General features: G+C 41.3%; 1 protein-coding gene across 1 annotated transcript in view; it reads left to right on the top strand.

The window, feature by feature from the left end:
* Positions 1 to 18,320, top strand: part of LOC110172686 (rho-associated protein kinase 2-like) — a 168,337-nt gene extending 150,017 nt beyond the window's left edge. Inside the window, exons 30-34 of the mRNA XM_055149584.1 lie at positions 3,508 to 3,586; positions 4,955 to 5,222; positions 8,041 to 8,371; positions 16,052 to 16,151; positions 18,191 to 18,320. Of these exons, the coding sequence (XP_055005559.1) occupies positions 3,508 to 3,586; positions 4,955 to 5,222; positions 8,041 to 8,371; positions 16,052 to 16,130 (757 nt within the window). The 3' untranslated portion in view covers positions 16,131 to 16,151; positions 18,191 to 18,320. The remainder of the gene's footprint in view (positions 1 to 3,507; positions 3,587 to 4,954; positions 5,223 to 8,040; positions 8,372 to 16,051; positions 16,152 to 18,190) is intronic.
* The last annotated feature ends 3,623 nt before the right edge of the window (positions 18,321 to 21,943 follow it).

Below are 21,943 nucleotides of genomic sequence, written 5' to 3'. Positions count from 1 at the left end.
TATTATTCTTCATGTCTTAGGGTCTGTTTACATGAAAACACAAAAAAACGGGTAAAAACTACAACATATTTTAATGGAAGCACCTTTCGTTTAGACCAGGAATGTCAAACTCAAATTCACAGAGGCCAAAATTAAAAACTGGGACTAAGTCGTGGGCCAAACTAAATATTTATTGAAAAATTTCAACAACATCTGCATGTTTTTTCTTCTTTCGAGATATGTAATGTTAAACCTTTTTTTTTATTAAAATAAATGTTTAATAATAGTTTTGCTTAAACATTGAATCCAGAACAAGCAAAATATAAAAAAAACTAGGGGTGTCAAATTATCGCGTTAATTGCGATTAATTAATTACTATTATATTTAGCGCGTTATGTTTTTTAATCGCGTTAATCTTATTTTTAATCTCTAACTTTACTGTTTCTGTACGCGGGTTGCCTTATTATAAAATCTGTTTGTCGCTTCCGCAAAGAATTGTAATTTTCACGATGAGCAGCAGCAAAAGAAAAAAAAAAATGAGGCACTTTCCTCTTCTCCTTAAAAAAAAAAAGAAAAAAAAAAGTCTGATTTGAATATTATGTGCAAACAAATAAACACCCCCTTCATCAAAAACATCACCACAGTAGTGTTTTGTTCGCAAAGAGCTGTAATTTTCATTCCCGTTCTCGCCCGCATTTGTGATAAACCTGCACACGTCTGATCTCTGAAAACATCATGACACAGACACAGAACAGACACACATCCTCTGTCACAGAGAGAAAACTCACATACCACTGAGTCCTGTCCTTCAGTCTGACAGAACCTGAACCGCAGCAGCAGCACAAGAGCGTTTTTTTTCTTTTCTTCGCTTAGTTTATGCAAATTAGTCATGCAGTTTTAAGTTTTGTTTCTGTGAGACTTGCGCAAAAATTAAAAATTAAACACATTATAATGTCAAACAGCTGATGTGGATCTAGAGTCTTTATGTTTATATGTTGTAAAGTTGAGTTTATTTATGCGGATTATTAATAGTAATAATAATGATGATACTTATATAAAAACTTTGATGACAGTATGAAAATAATGTGTTTAATAATGAATTTAAATGAAAATACCTCAAATTGAAGGCTTTTCTCAGCTAATTTTAGGTGAGATTAAAAAAGAGATTAATTAATTACAGACCATGAATTAATCTCTCAATTTTTTTCATCGCTTGACAGCACTAATAATAACAACATTTTAAATAAATAATGTCTCTGTATTCTGTCTGTAACCACGGGCGGCTCTCGTACAGATTTGAAATGATCTCGCCGGCCAAATATAATTATATCGTGGGCCAAATTTAGTCCCCGGGCCTGAATTTGACATGTCTGGTTTAGACGGTGACGGCGTTTTGGGGGCTTAAAAATGCAAAAATCTGAAACCGACGTCCGACCGAGTGGAAAAGCTGAATCCTCTCCACCGTAGTGTTTCCGTCTACACTGCCCAAGACGCAAAACCTTATCATCCGATAAATATGGTATTAATGTTTTAGTTGAGGTTTATTTTTAATCAGCTCTTATTTGACAGTAATAAATATTTGGTAACACTTTATAATAACTACACCTTATTTAGCCTTAATAAAGCATGAATAGAGACTTAATTAATAATGAACAAAGACTTAATTAACAATGATTCACGCTTAGTAAATGTTTAATAAAGCATAATTCGTCTTCACTTTAGAAAAGCTCTCATAAAGACTTAACTAACAGATAACAGCTGCCTGAATTATCATTGCACTGTATTATTAGTAAATCATTCTCTTATAGCTTATTAATCATTAATAAATGCTCAAATGGTTAGTTCATGAGTAATTATGTATGAAATAATTATGAGTAACTATTTACAGCACAGGCAAATTCAGTGCAAGTGCGAATTAAGGTAGTAATTAAAGGTTGTATAGAGGATTTTCCAAGGAACGAGAAATCCAGCGACTGTTTGTCCTTTTTCAAATGTTGCGCATGCGTGAAACCACCTCCCCTCCCCTACAGCTCCTACGTAGAAACACCTCCTCCCTCCTCCTCCTTACGCCAGAAACAGGTTTGTTTACAGCCGGTGCTGCACATGACTTGTAAACAACTAACTACAGTGTTGGTTAGACAAGATGGAGAAGTGAGGAGCAGGGGGAGGGGGGGCGCGGACATTTCTTGCGCAGACAAGAAGTGAGGAGCAGGGAGCAGGGAGAGGGGAGAGGAGAGGGGAGAGGGGAGTGGTGCGCGGAGATTCCGTGCCCGGAGAAGTGAGGAGCAGGGGGAAGAGCGGAACGGGCAGCGGGGAGAGGAGCAGGAAAGGGGTGCAGAGAAGGTTGCGCGGAGATTCCGTGCGAATGAACTAGCTACAACACGCAGCAGCAAGCGGACTCTTTCTTTGCCTTGAAAATTACGTTTTTAGACATAGGATATCACTTTTGTGTCCTGAAAAACGTTTGTCTCGCTCTTGGAAATAAAGGACGTTTTCATAATAAGCAGAAGTTTCCTGTCCAGGAGTAATTTGTGGACCAGTGCTTCAGTCTTTAGACCCTTCGTCTGCTTCAGTCGCGCCATCGCTGGAATGAATCTACAAGAATCACCTTAGTTTGGCTTCGCTGCTTTTCTCCCTTGTCTTCTTCTTTCAGCGACCTCAAAAACGGACTTTCTTTTGCGGCGAACTGCTCCTGGATTCTTGTCGCCATTGCAACAAACTTTGTGCGAAACTGCGAGGAAGATATAGGTCAAAAAAGCCGCTAAGAACTGTTGCGTTGGTGGAGTAAACAGCGTCTGTGCGTCTTGCGTCTGTGGACTGCGTGACAGTCGTACGTAAACCACGTACCGGCGGCGCAGGCAAGTCAGTTACACTAGAAACGTAGGGAGTTTGATTGACAGCCTGTCAGCTCACAGATAACGAGGCAGTGTCGTTATCTATTGGCAAATGTTTAGCCCCACCACGTCCAGAGTTGATGAATTTTTATTCTCTTTTTTTTGGTCATCATAATTACAAGGCGACTGCATCTATAATCTATCACTGACAACTTTGAAACAAAAAAAAATCCTCCATACAACCTTTAAGTAGTTACTAAGCGTGAATCATTATTAATTAAGTCTTTGTTTATTATTAATTAAGCCTTCGTTCATGCTTTATTAAGGCTAAATAAAGTGTAGTTATTATAAAGTGTTACCAAATATTTAACAAGATAGTTGAATTTCAAATCTTCTAAACAAAATTGACGATATTATGATGGTACAGCCCTTCCATAAAAATACACTCTTTTGTTTTAGTGGTACAAAAATAGTATTTACATTATCAACAAATTGAAAAGACACACAACAGATTTATGTTTTTATATATAATGAATAGTGTTTGCTTGTTTGTTGGTTTATTTATTGTGTTTTAAAGAAATAGAAAAAAGAAAACTGCAATCAAGAAATGTTTTACAGCCAAAGCTTTTACCAGAATTGTGAGAAAAGAAAATGCACCTGACTCTTCTTCTCTTCTTCTTCTTCTCTCTTGCAGTAAACTGTTCCACGTGCGTCCCGTCACCCAGACCGACGTGTACCGCGCCGACGCCAGGGAAATACCCCGAATATTCCAGGTACCGCCCCCCCCCCCGCAGGGCCCTGTGCATAAAACATCCGTCAACGTCTGAGTGCAAAAGAGAGCGGAGTCATTACATTCTTTTTATTCTCCTCACATCTGTACTCCCAGCGCTCCGGAGTGTGAGCGGAGTACAGAAAAGTCTGCGGAGGCTAGAGTAGAAGAACGAGAAGAGGGATTTTCTCACACGAAGTACAATATTTGGATTTGTCAAAACTAAATAAGAGCCAACTGGAGTATAAAATCTGCAAACCTCATCTGAATATTGTAGTAGTAATTGAAGTACTGTTAGTGGTGGTACTTATATTCCCAGTAATGTGTGAATTGGGATTTTCTGTGCTCACAAAAATGAAAACAAAGCACAGAAACAGACTGAACGCTGCTCCTGATCTGCTGAATCTGTGTGTCAGTCGTTCATTCGTTTTTCAAAATAAAACCAAAAATAAGAAAATGAAAGAAACTAAAATTTTCTTCATTATTTGTCTGAAAAAAACAGATAATGGTTCATTTTCTCCAGTTTTCGATTTTGTGTTTAAATGAATTATGGAAAAAAACGGATAACGGACTAAACCAGGACTGAACCAGGACTAAACCAGGACTAAACCCTTTTCAGTTCTGGTCTGGTCCCGGTCTAAGTTCCTTTTTCAGTCCTGGTCTCAGTCCCATTCTTGTCCCGGCCTAAGTCCTGGTCTCAGTCCCGGCCTCAGTCCCAGTCTCAGTCTTGGTCCTGTTCCTGCTCCCGGTCTGGTCCCAGACTCAGTCCTGGTTTGGTCCCAGACTCAGTCCTGGTTTGGTCCCAGTCTAAGTCCTGGTCTCAATTCCGGGCTGGTTCCGATCTGGTCCCGGACCTGGTTCAGTCCTGGTTCAGGCCGTATGCAGCGCAAAAGTCCAGGATCGCAGTTTAAGTTTCAGAAACGGGAGACGGCTGTTATCTGTTTTTTCATTTTGGTTTTGTTGACAAATAATGAAGAAAACTGTTGATTTTTCATTTTCTTATTTTTGGTTTTATTTTGAAAAACTAATGAACGAACAACACACAGATTCTGCTGCTGCTGCTGCTGCTGCTGCTGCTGCTGCTGCTGCTGCGCTCTCGGACTGGAACACGCTGCAAAAACACAGACAGGTCCACCTGTCTCTGTAGAAATGTTGGCTTCTTAAAAATGTCCAAAAAGTGACACATTTACAAAAACTTCTTAAAATTGTTCGAAAAGTGACGGCATTTTACAAAGGTTTCTTAAAATTGTCCAAAAATTGACAGCATTTTACAGATCCTTCTTAAAATTGTCCAAAAAGTGACGGCATTTTACAAAGGTTTCTTAAAATAGTTTTAAAAGTAAGTGCGTTTATAAAATCTTGTTCTTGTCAGATCCTGTACGCCAACGAAGGCGAGATCAAGCGCGACCCGGACGCCTCGGTGGAGACGGTCAGCTTCAGCGAGCGCCCGTCCTACATCAGCCACAAAGGGCACGAGCTGATCCCCACGCTGTACCACTTCCCCTCGGGCTGCGAGGTGTGCGCCCGCCCGCTCTGGCACATGTTCAAGCCCCCGGCCGCCCTCGAGTGCCGCCGCTGCCACTTCAAGTGCCACAAGGACCATATGGGCAGCAAGGAGGAGGGCATCCCCCCCTGCAAAGGTGAGTCACGGGCAGAGGTTTACCACCGTCTGGGCGGAGTTTACAGCACGGACGCTTTGTAGGGTTGTCAAAAGTATCTAAATCAGATTCTAGTATTAAAAGTAGATCCTCAGTTGAGCAGGTATCGATATTTAAAATGTTACATTCACAGGACAGAAATTAAGGTTTTAGTAGCTGGTCTCAGTCAAGCAGAAGTAAACATCAAGGCCAAAAATTCACGTTAATTCATCTGATATAAAAATGTATTGAACAGATACATATGTACTCTAGTTTATGAAACTGTTGACCTTTTTTCTGTACCATTTTTGGTTCTAAAGTTCCATACGTTTTAAACAGACCATGTATGAAACATGGAACAAAAATTATTTCCCAAATTTCAAAGACTCAAAAATCATGTAAATAAATGGATGTATTTCATCATATCTTGTGTTATTCCATCTTTGAACTGTTGATGAAGGTACATGAACAAAAAATTAAAATGATAAAAATTTGCTTGGAAGGACTGACATATTTTATGGAAATAGTTTCTTTCATTTTGAAGTAATATTAAAGTATTCGGAAGAATAAAGTGACAAATGATGTAAAATCCTGCACCTTCTACTTGTTTACACAATTTTCCCTCCGTTACTTTTCCCTCCGTTACCATGACCTTTCTTAATAAAAAATCTCATGAGTCAAAAAGTAAGAGGTTTTTCAACCTAATCTTGTACCATATGGTAGAAAACTATATGAAGCAAATATTCAAACCAGTTTGTTAAGGATATGTAAGTGAGAACCAAGAGTTTTCACTGTTTGGATTTATTGCCCAAAAAGTGCTGCATATTTCATTCCCTCTGTTACCGACATGAGTTTTTAAAATTTTTTGTCAACAACTTGAAAGAATATCACAGGTTTAACTTGACCCTGTTGGAGTGTAACTCTTTCCTACATTCTGATACTTTACTTATTTCAATAGTTCCTCTAGTTTCTGAATAAGAGACATTTGAATGTCAAAAATCTGCCCCTGTTTCCCTCCGTTACCACTTGACCAGATCCAGCTTTAGAATAATTTTGAGTTGTATCAGAACAAGTATAACAGCACATGGAGCACTGAGGGATTACACACAAATATCAGGACACAATCAATCAAACTTTATTTACAGAGCACTTTCCATACAAAAAAAATGCAACACAAAGCGCTTGGGAACAGAAAAGAAAGTTCATCCATTTAATCCTGAAAAATCACTTTCTCTTGGCTTGAGGAAGAGTGTTTTTTATGATCATTGTTGTATCAAGTCTCTTCCTCAGTATCAAGTGTGACATGTTTGTATTGTGTAACAGTACCACTTTGTGACAGAGGAGAATCAATCTGTTTATGGAGTTGGTTTGCCCAACGGAAACAACAAACAAACAAATGAAGTTTTCTGTGTAATCCCTCACTCGTCCACGTTGGTTCCATCGCAAAAGAAAATGGATTCTGTCAACTGGGCACATTTTTTTTTTTTAGAGAATATAGTGAGTATGCGATTTGGAGCCTCTAGGCAAACTTAAATTTGGGACCCTGATTATAATTTTAATATATATATATATATTTATTGACTGTTTTTCCTCATTGTTTTTGAGACATGCACGTCTCTATTTATTTGAATTATGGTGGATTGAAAATTTGTCTTATTCGTTCAGTCGCCTGCTAGAAAACCAGACCTGAAAGTAGTTTTATTTTTCTGCTAGTATAATTACATTTTGTTTACATCCACTACATATGATGATTATTTTTTTCTTTTATGATTATTGTTTAAAAGTAAACTCCTCTCATTTAATGTCATATTTAGAGAAAATCAAATTGCTCTGACGCCTTGGCAGTTGGTTGGGGGCCCCTCCAGGTTTAGGGGCCCTCGGCAGTTACCTACTTTTGCCTAATGGTAGCGCCGCCTCTGGTTTTGCCACTGCTCCAAGAGGCTTCTTCAGTTCTGCCCTAGATCTGACTGAAGGGTGGAGTTTATCTACACTGAAACTAACTCCTCCTCGTCACCTGAGTCATATTTTGCTGTTGACTCAGAGACTGCAGTTTTCAAACTCGGAAAAATGTCCAAATTCTCACATAAAGATCCACAGGTTTCATAGATCAGGGGTCCCCAAAACCCCCAGGCCAGGGCCGTAGGTCTAAAACCAGGACTAAACCAGGACTAAAACCAGGACTAGACCAGGACTAGACCAGGACTAAACCAGGACTAAAACCAGGACTAAAACCAGGACTAAACCAGGACTACACCAGGACTAAAACCAGGACTAAAACAGGACTAAAACCGGGACTAAAACAGGATTTAAACCAGGACTAAAACCAGGACTACACCAGGACTAAAACCAGGACTAAAACAGGACTAAAACCAGGACTAAAACAGGTCTAAACCAGGACTTAAACCAGGACTAAACCAGGACTAAACCAGGAGTAAATCAGAACTAAAACAGGACTAAAACCAGGACTAAAACCAGGACTAAAACAGGTCTAAACCAGGACTTAAACCAGAACTAAAACCAGAACTAAACCAGGACTAAACCATCCCGCGCCGCCGCAGCCCCTGGTCCTTGAGATATTGAGATATTGTCGGACATAAAACTGGTCTGTGGAGCTAAAAAGGTTGAGGAGCACTTTCATAGATTTGAAGTATATAATATGTTTACTTGAGAGAATGCAGTAGAACAAAATGACAGCGTGTACAGGTGTGTTGTGTGTACATGTGTACTGCGTGTACATGTGTACTGCGTGTACAGGTGTACTGCACATGTGTACTGCTGTACTGTGTACCTGCGTACAGGTGTACTTCCTCGTGTACCTCAGTGAACTACGACATGTCCACGGCCAAAGAGCTCCTCCTGCTGGCCAGCTCTGCGGAGGAGCAGACGCGCTGGGTCAGTCACCTGCTCAAGAGGATCCCCCGAAAACACCCCACCCTGAGCCCCCTCTCGGCCGCCCTGCCCCCGGCGCCGCAGCCCCCCACCCCGGAGCTCCAGCCCAGACCCACTCCCAGTCCCAGAGTCTCCCCAAGAGACTCCCCCAGGGCCTCCCCCAGGGCCTCCCCCCGCATGTCCCACCGAGGAGCCATCAAGATCCAGGCCAGCAGCCGGACCCTGCAGCAGCAGCAGCAGCAGCAAAGCTCGAGCAAAACCAGGTGAGGAGACAAACACACAAACACGACACACACACACACACACAACACACAGACACACAAACACACAACACACAACACACACACGACACACAGACACACACAAAACACACGAGACACGACAACTCTAAGTCTTTTATCAGACACAGCAACAACTGGAGAGTTAAAATTGACTCTCACAGAATCAGTTTGAACATTTTGTCAGGGTTTATATCAGGGGTGTAACGGTTCATGTGTTCATGCCAAACCCTTTCAGTTTGGGACGTTGGGTTTGGTGTGGGTCTGTGCATGAATGTGCACAGTTTGTGTGTGTTTATATTCCACCACCACACATGCAGCTACACGGAGACTCGGCTCTTTAATATTCACGAAGGAACTCATCTGTGATTGGGGCAGTGTTTCCCACAGCGCTTTATAGTTAGGGCGACCACCTTGACAACAGTTGCCCCCCACCTTGACCACATCGTCGCTCCCTGGTCTTCACTTTCGCCTTTCGCCAGCACTGAATCTCCAATTGAGTAAAACTTTATGCTGGAACTGTCAGTGCTGAGCTTTATTTTTTGAAAAGTTTTGTTTACTGTTTTCAAGGAATTAATTTTGTAATAACATTTCAAACATTTGTTGCTTATTTGAGAATACTTTATTTATCTTATTAGTTTTACCAAGCAGCACTTTGCATTTATTTTATTTTCTCGATTGTATAATGTTAAAACAAATTGTTGATTTAATAAAAACAGAAATAAATACAAAGCAAATGATTTGGCATTTTGTTCCCAAACTGAACTGAAAATGAACCGAACCGTGATTTTTGTGTCGTTACACGCCGAGTTTATATGAGTCCAATGTCCAATGTTCACTAAGTAACACTGGACCAAAATTCCTGTTTAACTCTGAAATCAAGAGTTATATTAAGGTTTTGAGAGTAAACGGGTAACACTTTGTAGAGTTATCCCGATTTGGCAAAACAACACACAGAGATGTTTTATTTTTACACTTTATTTTAGTTAATTTAAGATGAAATTATGAACAAAACTGGTTCAAACTGGTCTACTCTTGCGGGAGTTTGAAGTGGTGGGTGGGAGGAGCCAAATTAACACTAAGAGAAGTTGAATTCACACTAAGAGAAGTTGAATTAACACTAGAAAAAGTTGAATTAACACTAGGGGAAGTTGAATTCACACTAGGGAAAGTTTAATTAACACTAGAAGAAGTTGAATTCACACTAGGGAAAGTTGAATTCACACTAGAAGAAGTTGAATTCACACTAGAAGAAGTTGAATTAACACTAGAAGAAGTTGAATTCACACTAGAAGAAGTTGAATTAACACTAGGAAAGTTGAATTCACACTAGGGAAAGTTGAATTCACACTAGGGAAAGTTGAATTCACACTAGAAGAAGTTGAATTCACACTAGAAGAAGTTGAATTCACACTAGGGGAAGTTGAATTCACACTAGGGAAAGTTGAATTCACACTAGGGAAAGTTGAATTCACACTAGGGAAAGTTGAATTCACACTAGAAGAAGTTGAATTAACACTAGAAGAAGTTGAATTAACACTAGGGAAAGTTGAATTCACACTAGAAAGTTGAATTCACACTAGGGAAAGTTGAATTCACACTAGGGGAAGTTGAATTCACACTAGGGAAAGTTGAATTCACACTAGGGAAGAAGTTGAATTCACACTAGAAGAAGTTGAATTCACACTAGAAGAAGTTGAATTAACACTAGGGAAAGTTGAATTAACACTAGGGAAAGTTGAATTAACACTAGGGGAAGTTGAATTAACTAGCAAATAACCTCAACTCAAACCCCCATTTAACTTTCAAAGAGTCAAAATAACACTTTTTGTGTTAAAATCAACTCTGAAATATTTTACCCTGAAATTTTAACCCTCCAGTTTTTGCTGTGTAGAAAGAGAAAGTACAATTTTTATTATTTTTTTCTTCATCCATCCATCCATTTATCATCCTTTATTCCGTACAAGAATCTATATGATTTTATATTTAAACTGTATTATTCTACACTAGCGTATGATGCTGTGGGCGGGTGCTCTCTGCTGCCACATGACCCCTGTATGACCTCTGTTTGACCTCTGTATGACCCCTGTTCGACCCCTGTGTAACCCTGTCCCCTGGCTCTCACTCCTGCAGCTCTGGGCCCATGCTGCGCATCATCCTGCACTGACCTCTGACCTCTCTGACCTCTCCACTTTCTAACGTCTTTCTCTGTGTAAGTAGAGCTGTCCCCGCATCGTCCGACAAACCCGACTTCATCCGGTTCTGCTCCTGCACCTGCATACAAATCCAAAAACGACACCGGGGAGCGTTCAGTGGGTTCGGTTCTGGGCGACGATCATTGAAAGTTACCAATATAACTATGGTTCTATGAAACTGGACGACCAACAGAGACGCAGTGAATAATCCGTGTATCATTCGTTCATTCGTTTTTCAATATAAAACCAAAAATAAGAAAACGAAAAAACAACAGTTTTCTTCGTTATTTGTCTCCAAAACCAAAATGAAAAAACGGATAATGATTCGTTTTTTCAGTTTTCGATTTTGTGTTTAAATGAAGAATGGAAAAAACGGATAACGGCCGTTTCCCGTTTACGTGACTTCCGTGACTGCGATGCCGGACTTTTGCACCGCATACGGACTGAATCAGGACTGATCCAGGTCCGAGACCAGAGCGGGACTGAGACCGGGACCGGAGCGGGACCGTTATCCGTTTTTTCCATTCTTCATTTAAACACCAGAAAAACAAATCGCTGTTTTTTTTCATTTTGGTTTTGGAGACAAATAACGAAGAAAACTGTTGTTTTTCGTTTTCTTATTTTGGTTTTATATTGAAAAACGAATGAACGAATGATACACGGATTGTGAATGATTATTTCTGCACATGCGGTGTAGATATAGAACTGTAGATCTCGCATTGACAACCGCTGTGTATAGGAGCGAATGCGTCAGCAAAGCCGCCATCTTGGTACTGGGTTACGCTGCTTTAAATGAATGAACGTCATTCGGGGACAAGACAGTATTCAATTAAATCAAGTTTATTTTCTATAGCACATTTAAAACAACTTCAGCTGACCAAAGTGCTTCACATAAAAGTCAACAAAACAGAAGAAACAGTTACATTTACATATATACAGATAACGTGTGAAAGCTACAATAAAATTAATTAAAATAACAGCATTTCCCACAGACCAAGTAGCACTGTGTGGCTCGATCTGGTTCAGTCCTAGATTAGTCCTGTTTTAGTCTGTTTTCCTGTTTTTAGTCCTGGTTTAGCTCTGGTTTAGTTTAGTTTGGTTTAGGTTCCTGTTTTTGGTTTAGTCCTGGTTTAGACCTGTTTAGCAGTCCTTTTAGTTTACTTGTTTAGTCTGGTTTAGTTGTTCAGTCCTGGTTTTAGTCCTGTTTTAGACCTGGTTTAGTCCTTGGTTTGTAGTCTGGTTTAGTCCTGGTTAGTCCTGGTTTAGACCTGGTTTAGTCCTGGTTTAGACCTGGTTTAGTTTCCTGGTTTAGTCCTGGTTTAGACCTGGTTTAGTCCTGGTTTAGTCAGTCTGGTTTAGACCTGGTCTAGTCCTGGTTTAGTTATAGTTCAGTCCTGGTTTAGTCCTGGTTCAGTCCTTGATTTCAGCTTGTAGTTTAGTCCTGGTTTAGACCTGGTTTAGACCTGGTTAGTCCTGGTTTAGTTATAGTTCAGTCTTGGTTCAGATCTGGTTTAGTCCTGGTTTAGTCCTGGTTTAGACCTGGTCTAGTCCTGGTTTAGTTATAGTTCAGTCCTGGTTTAGACCTGGTTTAGACCTGGTCTTAGTCCTGGTTTAGTTATAGTTCAGTCCTTGTTTAGTCCTGGTTTAGTTATAGTTCAGTCCTGGTTTAGTCCTGGTTTAGTCCTGGTTCAGTCTTGATTCAGCTGTAGTTTAGTCCTGGCTCAGTCCTGGGTTAAGTCAGTCTGGGTTTAAAACACAACATTTAGAATTATCGGCCTAGAAAGTAAAATTGTACCTGTGAAATATTAGGCTTCGCTCTTTCGTCGGTTTATTTCGCTCGTTCGCAAAAGTCTGACATCTTCGCTCGCTGATCCTGCGAAAAATTTTCCAGAGGCTGAACACGAGACCTACCGTTCTGTTTCTATGCACGACGACATAACTTTACTTTAGTCCCAAAATCACTTACGTCAATAAATAAAATGAATGAAACTGCAGACACCAGATGAGGTCGGGTTTGGGTCGGGCAGTACCAGACGTTCTGCTTGCGTTCACGTGTCTTCTTCACTGCTTGCTAACCCTTCATGGCTTCCCGCATCCTGCACTCACGCCCCCCACAGCGCCCCCCACAGGCAGCAGCAGCAGCATGTCCCACGCCCTGACACGCCTCCTGCAGGGTTCCCACGCTCATGGAAATCCTGGAAAATTCATGGAAATATGTAGAATTGAATGAAAGTTTTGGAAAAATCATGGAATTTCGGTATCTCTTTCACACAACTCCAACGTTCTGTTAAGCTCTCATTAGGCTGTTATTATTTCAGAACATATGCGCCTGTTCTTTAAAAGAGACGGCAATAAATTAGGGATGTAACAATAACCAAAATATCGTGATATCGTATCGTCAAAAGTCTCACAATAACAGTGTTGGGAGTAACGCGTTATAAAAGTAACGAATTACAGTAATGCATTGCTTTTTGCTGTAACGCAGTAATGTTTGGCATTACAGGGGAAAAAATAGTAATATTTTACTCGGTACAAATGTGAGTAACGCGCGTTACAATGTTTTTTTAACCTGGATCGAAGTGGTGTGTTTTTCTTCATACAAATTTGCTAAAATCACCGCGATATCAGCAGCGGGGAAACACCGGAGACGTGGCCGAGTAGACCTTCAGGTAACCGCGGGGAAAGGACCGACACAGAACTCTACGCTGTTTAGACCTGGCTTAGACCTGGGTCAGTTCTAGTTTAGACCTGGTTTACAGTCGTCCAAAGTGCTGTATGTTTGCAAGTTTTCTGTTCGACAAAACCCACAACGTCGACGAAACGTTCTGCACTGACAAAGGCTCCTGCGCTCGCACCCAAAAGGCAGAGGAAGATGCTCACTATCGCACAAAAAGTTGGACTTCTGGACACGCTGAAGGAAGGTAGAAGTTACGTGCTGTAGCAGAGTCTTACTCCGGGTCTTGTACCTGCAAATAGTTGCTGAAATCAGGGCCGCGAGCCCGAGCAGCAGGGTCCATAAAGCGCGATCGGGCGACAGTCGCTCTTACCTCCGTGAGGTGCGGAGCAAAGCCGCTCCTTTCTCCTGCGTCACCTTCGAGCCCGTCCTGACAGTGAGTCCTGTTTTAGTCCTAGTTCAGTTCTGGTTTAGTCCTGATTTTGTTCTGGTTTAGTTCTGGTTTAGACCTGTTTTAGTCCTAGTTCAGTCCTGGTTTAGTTCTCCTCTTCAGTCCTGGAATCAGTCCGAGGTTAGTCCTGTTATAGTCCTGGTTCAGCTCTGGTTTAGTCCTGGTTCAGTCCATATACGGCGCAAAAGTTCAGCATCTTCGCAGTTATTTTGGTGAGAGTAACTTAAAGTAATGTAATAGTAATGTAATGCCTTACATTTTAAATGCAGTAATATTGTAATGTAACGAATTACTTTGAAATGACAGTAATAAGTAATAAATAACACATTACGTTTTTAAAGTAACTTGCCCAACAGTGCACAATAATATAGTGGACCATCACATCGATATCAAATTACAAGTTTCTATGCTTAAATGCAGATTTTATTGTAGTAACAGCTTATAAACTTTGGGAAATATTCCCATGATTCATTTCAACGCAAACAACATGAAGAAATATGTTTTTGACTTGAATTCTTGGGATTTTGACGGTAATAATTCACACCAAAATCTTGAGGTTTTACTTGAAGAAATAAAAAGGATATGGAAATTATATTTGAAACAGTAGTAGTAGAACAATAGTATAAACTAAGAATGCGCTTTCACATTCAAATACTATTAATATTTTATAGTATTTTCAGTCAGAAGTAGTGGAAGTTGGCAGTTTGATACTTAAATTTCAAATTCAAATACTTAATACAAATTTTGAAACCACAGCGATCATAAAAACGCAAATAATACATTGTAATTTACAAGATAGAATAATAACATTTTCTATATTACATTATACACTGCGAATGTAACAATAACCGAAATATCAGGATATCATCAAAGTTCTCACAATAATATCGTGGACCATCACAATATATCGAAATACAAGTGTCTTTGCTTAAATGAAGAGTTATGGTGCAGCAACAGCTAAAAAAAGACAGAGAACTACATAGACCATGATCCTTTGCTCCATTTCAGTGCAAACTACAAGAAGAAATAACAGTTCTAACACTTTTAAGTCTTTGGATTAAGTCTTGTCAAGGCATTTTAAGAGGGAAAAGTAGAATATTCGCAGTTTTGTTACTCTCCACAAAATATCGCAACAAATATCGTACCGTGAGATGTATATCGTGAAAATATCGCACCAATCAGCACTTCAAAAAGATCAAATATTTCATATGTTTGTAGTTTTTGTAGAGGTGGTAAATCGTGATATCGTCGAAAGTCTCTTGGGCTGTCGCAATATATCGAGCAACAGCTTATAAACATCGGAAACTACGTATCCCATGATTCATTTCAGCGCAAACAACATGAAGAAATATGTTTTTACTTGAATTCTTGGGATTACGACAGAAATACTTCACACCAAAATCATGTCAAGGTATTTTAAAGGTTGTATAGAGGATTTTTTTAAGGGAAGAGAAATACAGCGACAGTCCTTGTGCGCGTTCAGAATTACTGTTGAAGTTTCCTGTCTAGAAGTAATTCAGCGACCGTCAGTTTTTAGACCCTTCGTCTGCTTCGGTCGCGCCATCGCTGGACGAGATCTCCAAGAATCACCTCAGTTTGGCTTTGCTACTTTTCCACTTCTCTTCTTCTTTCAGCGACCTCAAAAACGGACTTTCTTTTGCGGCGAAATGGTCGTGGATTCTCGTCCGCCGTCGCGACAAACTTTGTGCGAAATGCGAGGAAGCGACAGTTCGAAAATGCCTCTAAGAACCGCTGCGTAAACCACGTAATCCCCGCGCTCCGACGAGTCAGTTATACTAGGGAGTTTGATTGACAACCTAACAGCCAATAGAAAATGAGGGAGCCTCGTTTTCTATTGGCTGATGTTTATCTGGCCTCAACACGTCCACAGTTGATAGATTTTCGTTCTTTTTTTTTTGGTCATCATAATTACAAGGCTGCTGCGTCTCTGTAATGGTATTTTAATCTTTCACTGACAATTTGAAACAAAAAAAAAATCCTCCATACAACCTTTAAATGCAAAAAAAATTCCCATCTACGATTACATCAGCCTCTTCAAAATATCGCAATAAATATCTTGCCGTGAGATGCATATCGTGATAATATCGTACCGAGAGATTTGGATATCGTTACATCCCTAGAATAAATGCACTGACAGGATTTAGAATGTTCAAAAACTATAATCCCAAACCATAAGGTGAGTGGAAAAGGGTTAACATTTCAGATTTAAAGTCATGGGAAATTCACTTTAGCTCATGGAAAAGTTTTGAATTGTTGCGAGTGAAAAGCGTGGGAACCCTGCCCGTGGTTAAACGTGGTGACTCCTGTTACGTTGGTGTTTTCAGAGTGCTGGAGTTCGGCCTGCCCGGCTGGACCTGGGCTCTGGAGGAGGCCGACAGCGATGATGACGATGATTTCTTCTAAAGGAAAACTAATGATTTCCTGGTAACGGGCATGGAGTCTGTGTGCAGTTCAAAGCATGGACACTGTGTGGGAATTCTCAAATGTTTGACACGTTTGTAAAGGAAACTACAGAACGGAGAAGCGGCTGGTGCAGGACACAGTAATGAATGTAACGACTGGAACTTCACGATAATATGATGTTGGTTTAAGTGATTTCACCTCGTTTGAGACGTTCAAGGGCCTGGATCTGTTTAAATATCTTAAGGTTGAGATAAATAGACTTTATATTATCCAGTGTGTTGTGTAAAATCTCTATCGTTCAGGTAGAATCCAGGACAAAAGGAGAAATTCGATTTGTCAACTGGACAAACGTTTATTTGGTCGAAAATGTTTCGCAGCTTGAAAGTTTGGATGAGCAGCAAAAGGTTTTCGACCAAATAAACTTTTGTCGAGTTCAGAAATTGAATGTGAGGGAGGGTCTGGAGGACTAAAGGGGAGAGTGAGGGGGGTCTGGAGGACTAAAGGGGAGAGTGAGGAAGGGTCTGGAGCAGGACTTGGGGTCTGGAGGACTAAAGGGGAAAGTTAGGGAGGGTCTGGAGCAGGACTTGGGGTCTGGAGGACTAAAGGGGAAAGTTAGGGAGGGTCTGGAGGACTAAAGGGGAGAATGAGGGAGGGTCTGGAGCCGGACTCGGGGTCTGTAGGACTAAAGGGGAGAGTGAGGGGGGTCTGGAGGACTAAAGGGGAGGAGGGACAGGGTCTGGAGGACTAAAGGGAAGAGTTAGGAAGGGTCTGGAGGAGGGCTGAGGTATGGAGGACTAAAGGGGAAAGTTAGGGAGGGTCTGGAGGACTAAAGGGGAGAGTGAGGGAGGGTCTGGAGCCGGACTCGGGGTCTGTAGGACTAAAGGGGAGAGTGAGGGGGGTCTGGAGGACTAAAGGGGAGGAGGGACAGGGTCTGGAGGACTAAAGGGGAGAGTGAGGGAGGGTCTGGAGCAGGACTCGGGGTCTGGAGGACTAAAGGGGAAAGTTAGGGAGGGTCTGGAGGACTAAAGGGGAGAGTGAGGGAGGGTCTGGAGCCAGACTCGGGGTCTGTAGGACTAAAGGGGAGAGTGAGGGGGGTCTGGAGGACTAAAGGGGAGGAGGGACAGGGTCTGGAGGACTAAAGGGGAGAGTGGGGAGGGTCTGGAGGAGGGCTGAGGTATGGAGAACTAAAGGGAGAGTGAAGGGGGTCTGGGAGGACTAAAGGGGAGAGTGAGGGGGTCTGGAGGACTAAAGGGAAGAGTTAGGAAGGGTCTGGAGGAGGGCTGAGGTATGGAGGACTAAAGGGGAGAGTGAGAGGGGTCTGGAGGACTAAAGGGGAAAGTGAGGGTGGGGTCTGGAGGACTAAAGGGGAGAATGAGGGGGGTCTAGAGGAGAGGTGATTTCTGGAGGACTAAAGGGGAAAGTGAAGGGGGTCGGAAGGTCTAAAGGGGAGAGTGAGAGAGAGTCTGGAAGAATAAAGGTATTAGGGGAAGGATCTGGAGGAGTAAAGGGGGAGAGCAGGGCAGGGTCGGGAGGACTAAAGGGGGAGAGTGAGAGAGTCTGGAGGAAGGGCGGGGTCTGGAGTCATAAGGACCAGACAAGACAGATGTTTGCATCAGAAACACCTTGTATGTACTCAGGGCAGTCCTTTGTAATGTCACATAGCACTTGAAACTGCAGTGGCCACTTGACGCAACTCAGTTTTTGATAGATTTTTGACCAGAAACCTGCATATTTACCTTTTTCGCTCTAAAATTACCCAAAAGAAACCGCAGATTAGGCTCTAAAAACACCATATGTACAGTTTCGTAGCAGATTTAATGTTTAGTTCCAAGTTTAAAAACAGATACAGGCCCTTGATCTTATTTTTGTTCATCACCCTCACTACGCGTTGCCTTTTGCCTTTTGCCTTTTGCCTGTTGCATCGTCAATACCTCCTTGATTTAACCGTGTGTGGGCGTGGCTTAAGAGCGTTGCAGCTCTTCGTCCATAGCAACAAACTTTTACTTACGTTTTTAATAACTTTCATTTCCCTTTGTTTGCTTTTCTTTTTTTTTTTGCAGTTAACCCCGGTCGAAAACCCGAGGAGCGGCACCGCGGCGTCTGAAAAGAGGAAATTTTGGACTGAGAACGGTGGTGTTTGCAGGAAAAAAAAGGACATCTCCACCAGCTGCCTGTTGTCATGAGAACCAATGACTATATTTGGCATTCGAACAAGACAGGAGGAAGCAGCAGTTGTGTCTTCGTGCCACAAAAACACGGGGGGAAATATATCAATTTTCTGTTTGTCATTTTGAAGTTTTAGCTCGATTTGAATGATGTGAGACGTGTGTACATTTGTATATGGGAAGAAAAAAATCGCCTATGTATTTTTATGAAAGCCCAAAAACGTAGTGAAGACGCGCCAGGCTGTGTATTTGGGAGCAGTGTTATGACATGAGATGTGAAATTTTCCGACTGGATTCTGCAGAACTCGGAACAGAATGTGAACTATGTGTTTCCATTTACGCTGATCCAATAAATTCTGTTACTTTGGATTGGAACAAATTGTGTTTTTCGTGACGTCTGGTGCTCGATTTTTTTGATTAAACTTGACATAAAGTTTACAGTGTGGGTGTCAAAAGTATAGAAAATCTGATACTATTAGGGTGTAGGGACGGGCATTTGATGAAATTTTCTTAATCGATCGTCGGAAGAATTAACGATTGATTATCGATTAATCATTAACGTTTTTATATTAAAATGATCATCATTATTATTACTATCTGCACTAATCTGCATAAATAAATTCAACTTTACGACATATAAACATAACGACTCTAGATCCACATCAGCTGTTTGACATTATAATGTGTTTAATTCAGTTTTGTTCAAATCTCACAGAAACAAAACTTAAAACCGCATCGCTAATTTGCATAAAACTCAGCGAAAATAAAACTCCAGCTCTTGTGTCGCTGATTTGGTTCAACGTTTCTGTCGGATTAAAAGACATGACTCAGGTGAATACAGGTCAGTGTGACCAGATTTGTGTTTTGTCAAAACCAGGACAGCGTACGGGGGGAGGGGGGCGGGGCCTCGTCATCCACATTGAGCGACTCTCACCTGGAAAAACTTTTTCCCACTGGACACAGAAACATATGTGCTGCTTTATACACTGTGCACATGGACTCACACTTGTCCCAACGCAACGGAAAGTGTGGAATTTCTTGTACAAATCATCGTTAAATCCGCATTTGTGCTTCGGTTCGTTACAGACTGACCCACTGTTTGTGTCTCGCTCCTTCTGATGCAGAGACACATGTACACACCTGTTTGGTCACGATACACACAAACATGCGTTCGGTTTCTCGATTAAAATGAACGTAATGGATGAAATTCTGCCCATCCCTATTGGGGTGACCATATTTCCATTTGTGAATACGCGGACACCTTACCGGGGGTGGGAGGTGAGCTACAGTCGTCCCTCAATATATTGCGATTCACATTTTGCAGTCTCACGGATTTTTAATTTTTTTAATTTATTTTTTTTTAACACACAGGTGGGTCAGGCCTAAACCAGGACTATTCTTGGATTTAAGAGAGAGAACGTCGAGCAGTTTGTCCACAAAGCGCGATCGGGAAATTGAATTCACTCAAATATGAAACATAAGAGATTTTAGTTTTGACTGAACCAGGACTAAACCAGCATTAAAGCAAGACTAAAGAAGGAGTGAACCAGGACTAAATCATGTCTAAACCAGGAATAAAGCAGGACTAGACAGGGATTAAACCAGGACTAAACAAAGACTAAACCATGACTAAAGCAGGACTGAACCAGGAATAAACCAGGACTAAACTACGACTAAAGTAGGACTAAAGCAGGACTAGACAGGGATTAAACCAGGACTAAACAAAGACTAAACCATGACTAAAGCAGGACTAAACCAGGACTAAACCAGGACTAAATCATGTCTAAACCAGGACTAAACCAGGACTAAACCAGGACTAAACCAGGAAACTAAACCAGGACTAAACCAGAACTAAACCAGGACTAAACTTGGACTAAAGTAGGACTAAAACAGGACTAGACAGGGATTAAACCAGGACTAAACCATGACTAAACCATGACTAAACCATGACTAAAGCAGGACTAAACCAGGACTAAACCAGAACTAAACCAGGACTAAATCATGTCTAAACCAGGACTAAACCAAGACTAAACTAGGACTAAACCAGAACTAAACCAGGACTAAATCATGTCTAAACCAGGACTAAACCAAGACTAAACTAGGACTAAAGCAGGACTAGACAGGGATTAAACCAGGACTAAACAAAGACTAAACCATGACTAAAGCAGGACTAAACCAGGACTAAACCAGGACTAAACCAGGACTAAAGCAGGACTAAACCAGGACTAAACCAGAACTAAACCAGGACTAACCTAGGACTGATTCCAGGACTGAAGAGAAGGACTAATCCAGGACTGAACTAGGACTGAACCAGGACTATATCAGGACTATAGCAGGACTAAAGCAGGACTAAACCAGGACTATATCAGGACTAAATCGAGAGATTTTAGTTCCCATCACTGATACGTCTGATTGAACTGTGTGACGCACTTTGTGTTGCGTTTTTGTATGAAAAGAGCTCTCTACAAATAAAGTTTTTATTTTATTTATTCAATATTTTACCAGATAAGTCAGTTGACACCTTCTTATTTACAATGATGACCTGGTCAAGAGGGAGAAGAAAACAAAAATACACACACACACACACAAAAGAGAGAATGTGAACTATGGGTTTCCATTTACGTTGATCCAATAAATTCTGTTACTTTGGATTGGAACAAATTGTGTTTTTTGGTGACGTCTGTTGCTCGATTTTCCGATTAAACTTGACAGAAGGTTTACATTATGGGTGTCAAAAGTATAGAAAATCTGATACTGTTAGGGTGACCATAGGGTGGGAGGTGGGGCCTCAACATTGAGCTGCAGTCGTCCCTCGATATATCGCGGTTCACCTTTTGTCTCGTGGATTTTTTATTTATATTTTTAATACACGGGTGGGTCAGGCCTAAACCAGGACTAATCTTGGATTTAAGAGAGAGAACGTCGAGCAGTTTGTCCGCAAAGCGCGATCGGAAAATTGCCGCGTTTAGGGGTTTAGAGGGGTTCTCCTGCGGTCGCCTCCGAGCCCGTCCCGACAGTGAGTCCTGTTTCAGTCCTGGTTTAGTCCTAGTTCAGTCCTGGTTTAGTCCTCCTCTTCAGTCCTGGAATCAGTCCTGGTTTAGTCCTGGTTTAGTCCTGGTTCAGTCCTGGTTTAGTCCTGGTTTAGTCCTGGTTCAGTTCTGGTTTAGTCCTGGTTTAGTTCTGGTTCAGTCCTGGTTCAGTCCTGGTTCAGTCCTGGTTTCAGTCCTGGTTTAGTCCTGGTTCAGTCCTGGTTTAGTCCTGGTTTAGTCCTGGTTCAGTCCTGGTTTAGTCCTGGTTTAGTTCTGGTTCAGTCCTGGTTTAGTCCTGGTTTAGTCCTGGTTCAGTCCTGGTTTAGTCCTGGTTTAGTTCTGGTTCAGTCCTGGTTTAGTCCTGGTTTAGTCCTAGTTCAGTCCTGGTTTAGTCCTGGTTTAAGTCCTGGTTCAGTCCTGGTTTAGTCCTGGTTTAGTCCTAGTTTAGTCCTGTTTCAGTCCTGGTTTAGTCCTGGTTCAGTCCTGGTTTAGTCCTGGTTTAGTCCTGGTTTAGTCCTGGTTTAGTCCTAGTCAGTTCAGTCCTGGTTTAGTCCTGGTTTAGTCCTGGTTTAGTCCTGGTTTAGTCCTAGTTCAGTACTGGAATCAGTCCTGTGTTAGT

Source organism: Boleophthalmus pectinirostris, unplaced genomic scaffold (genome assembly GCF_026225935.1).
Source record: "Boleophthalmus pectinirostris isolate CB_2022bp ecotype Guang Dong unplaced genomic scaffold, ASM2622593v1 HiC_scaffold_13, whole genome shotgun sequence".
In the NCBI taxonomy this organism is placed as follows: domain Eukaryota; kingdom Metazoa; phylum Chordata; class Actinopteri; order Gobiiformes; family Gobiidae; genus Boleophthalmus; species Boleophthalmus pectinirostris.
Note: the sequence above shows the minus strand (reverse complement) of the source record. Positions and strands in the feature narration are given on the sequence as shown.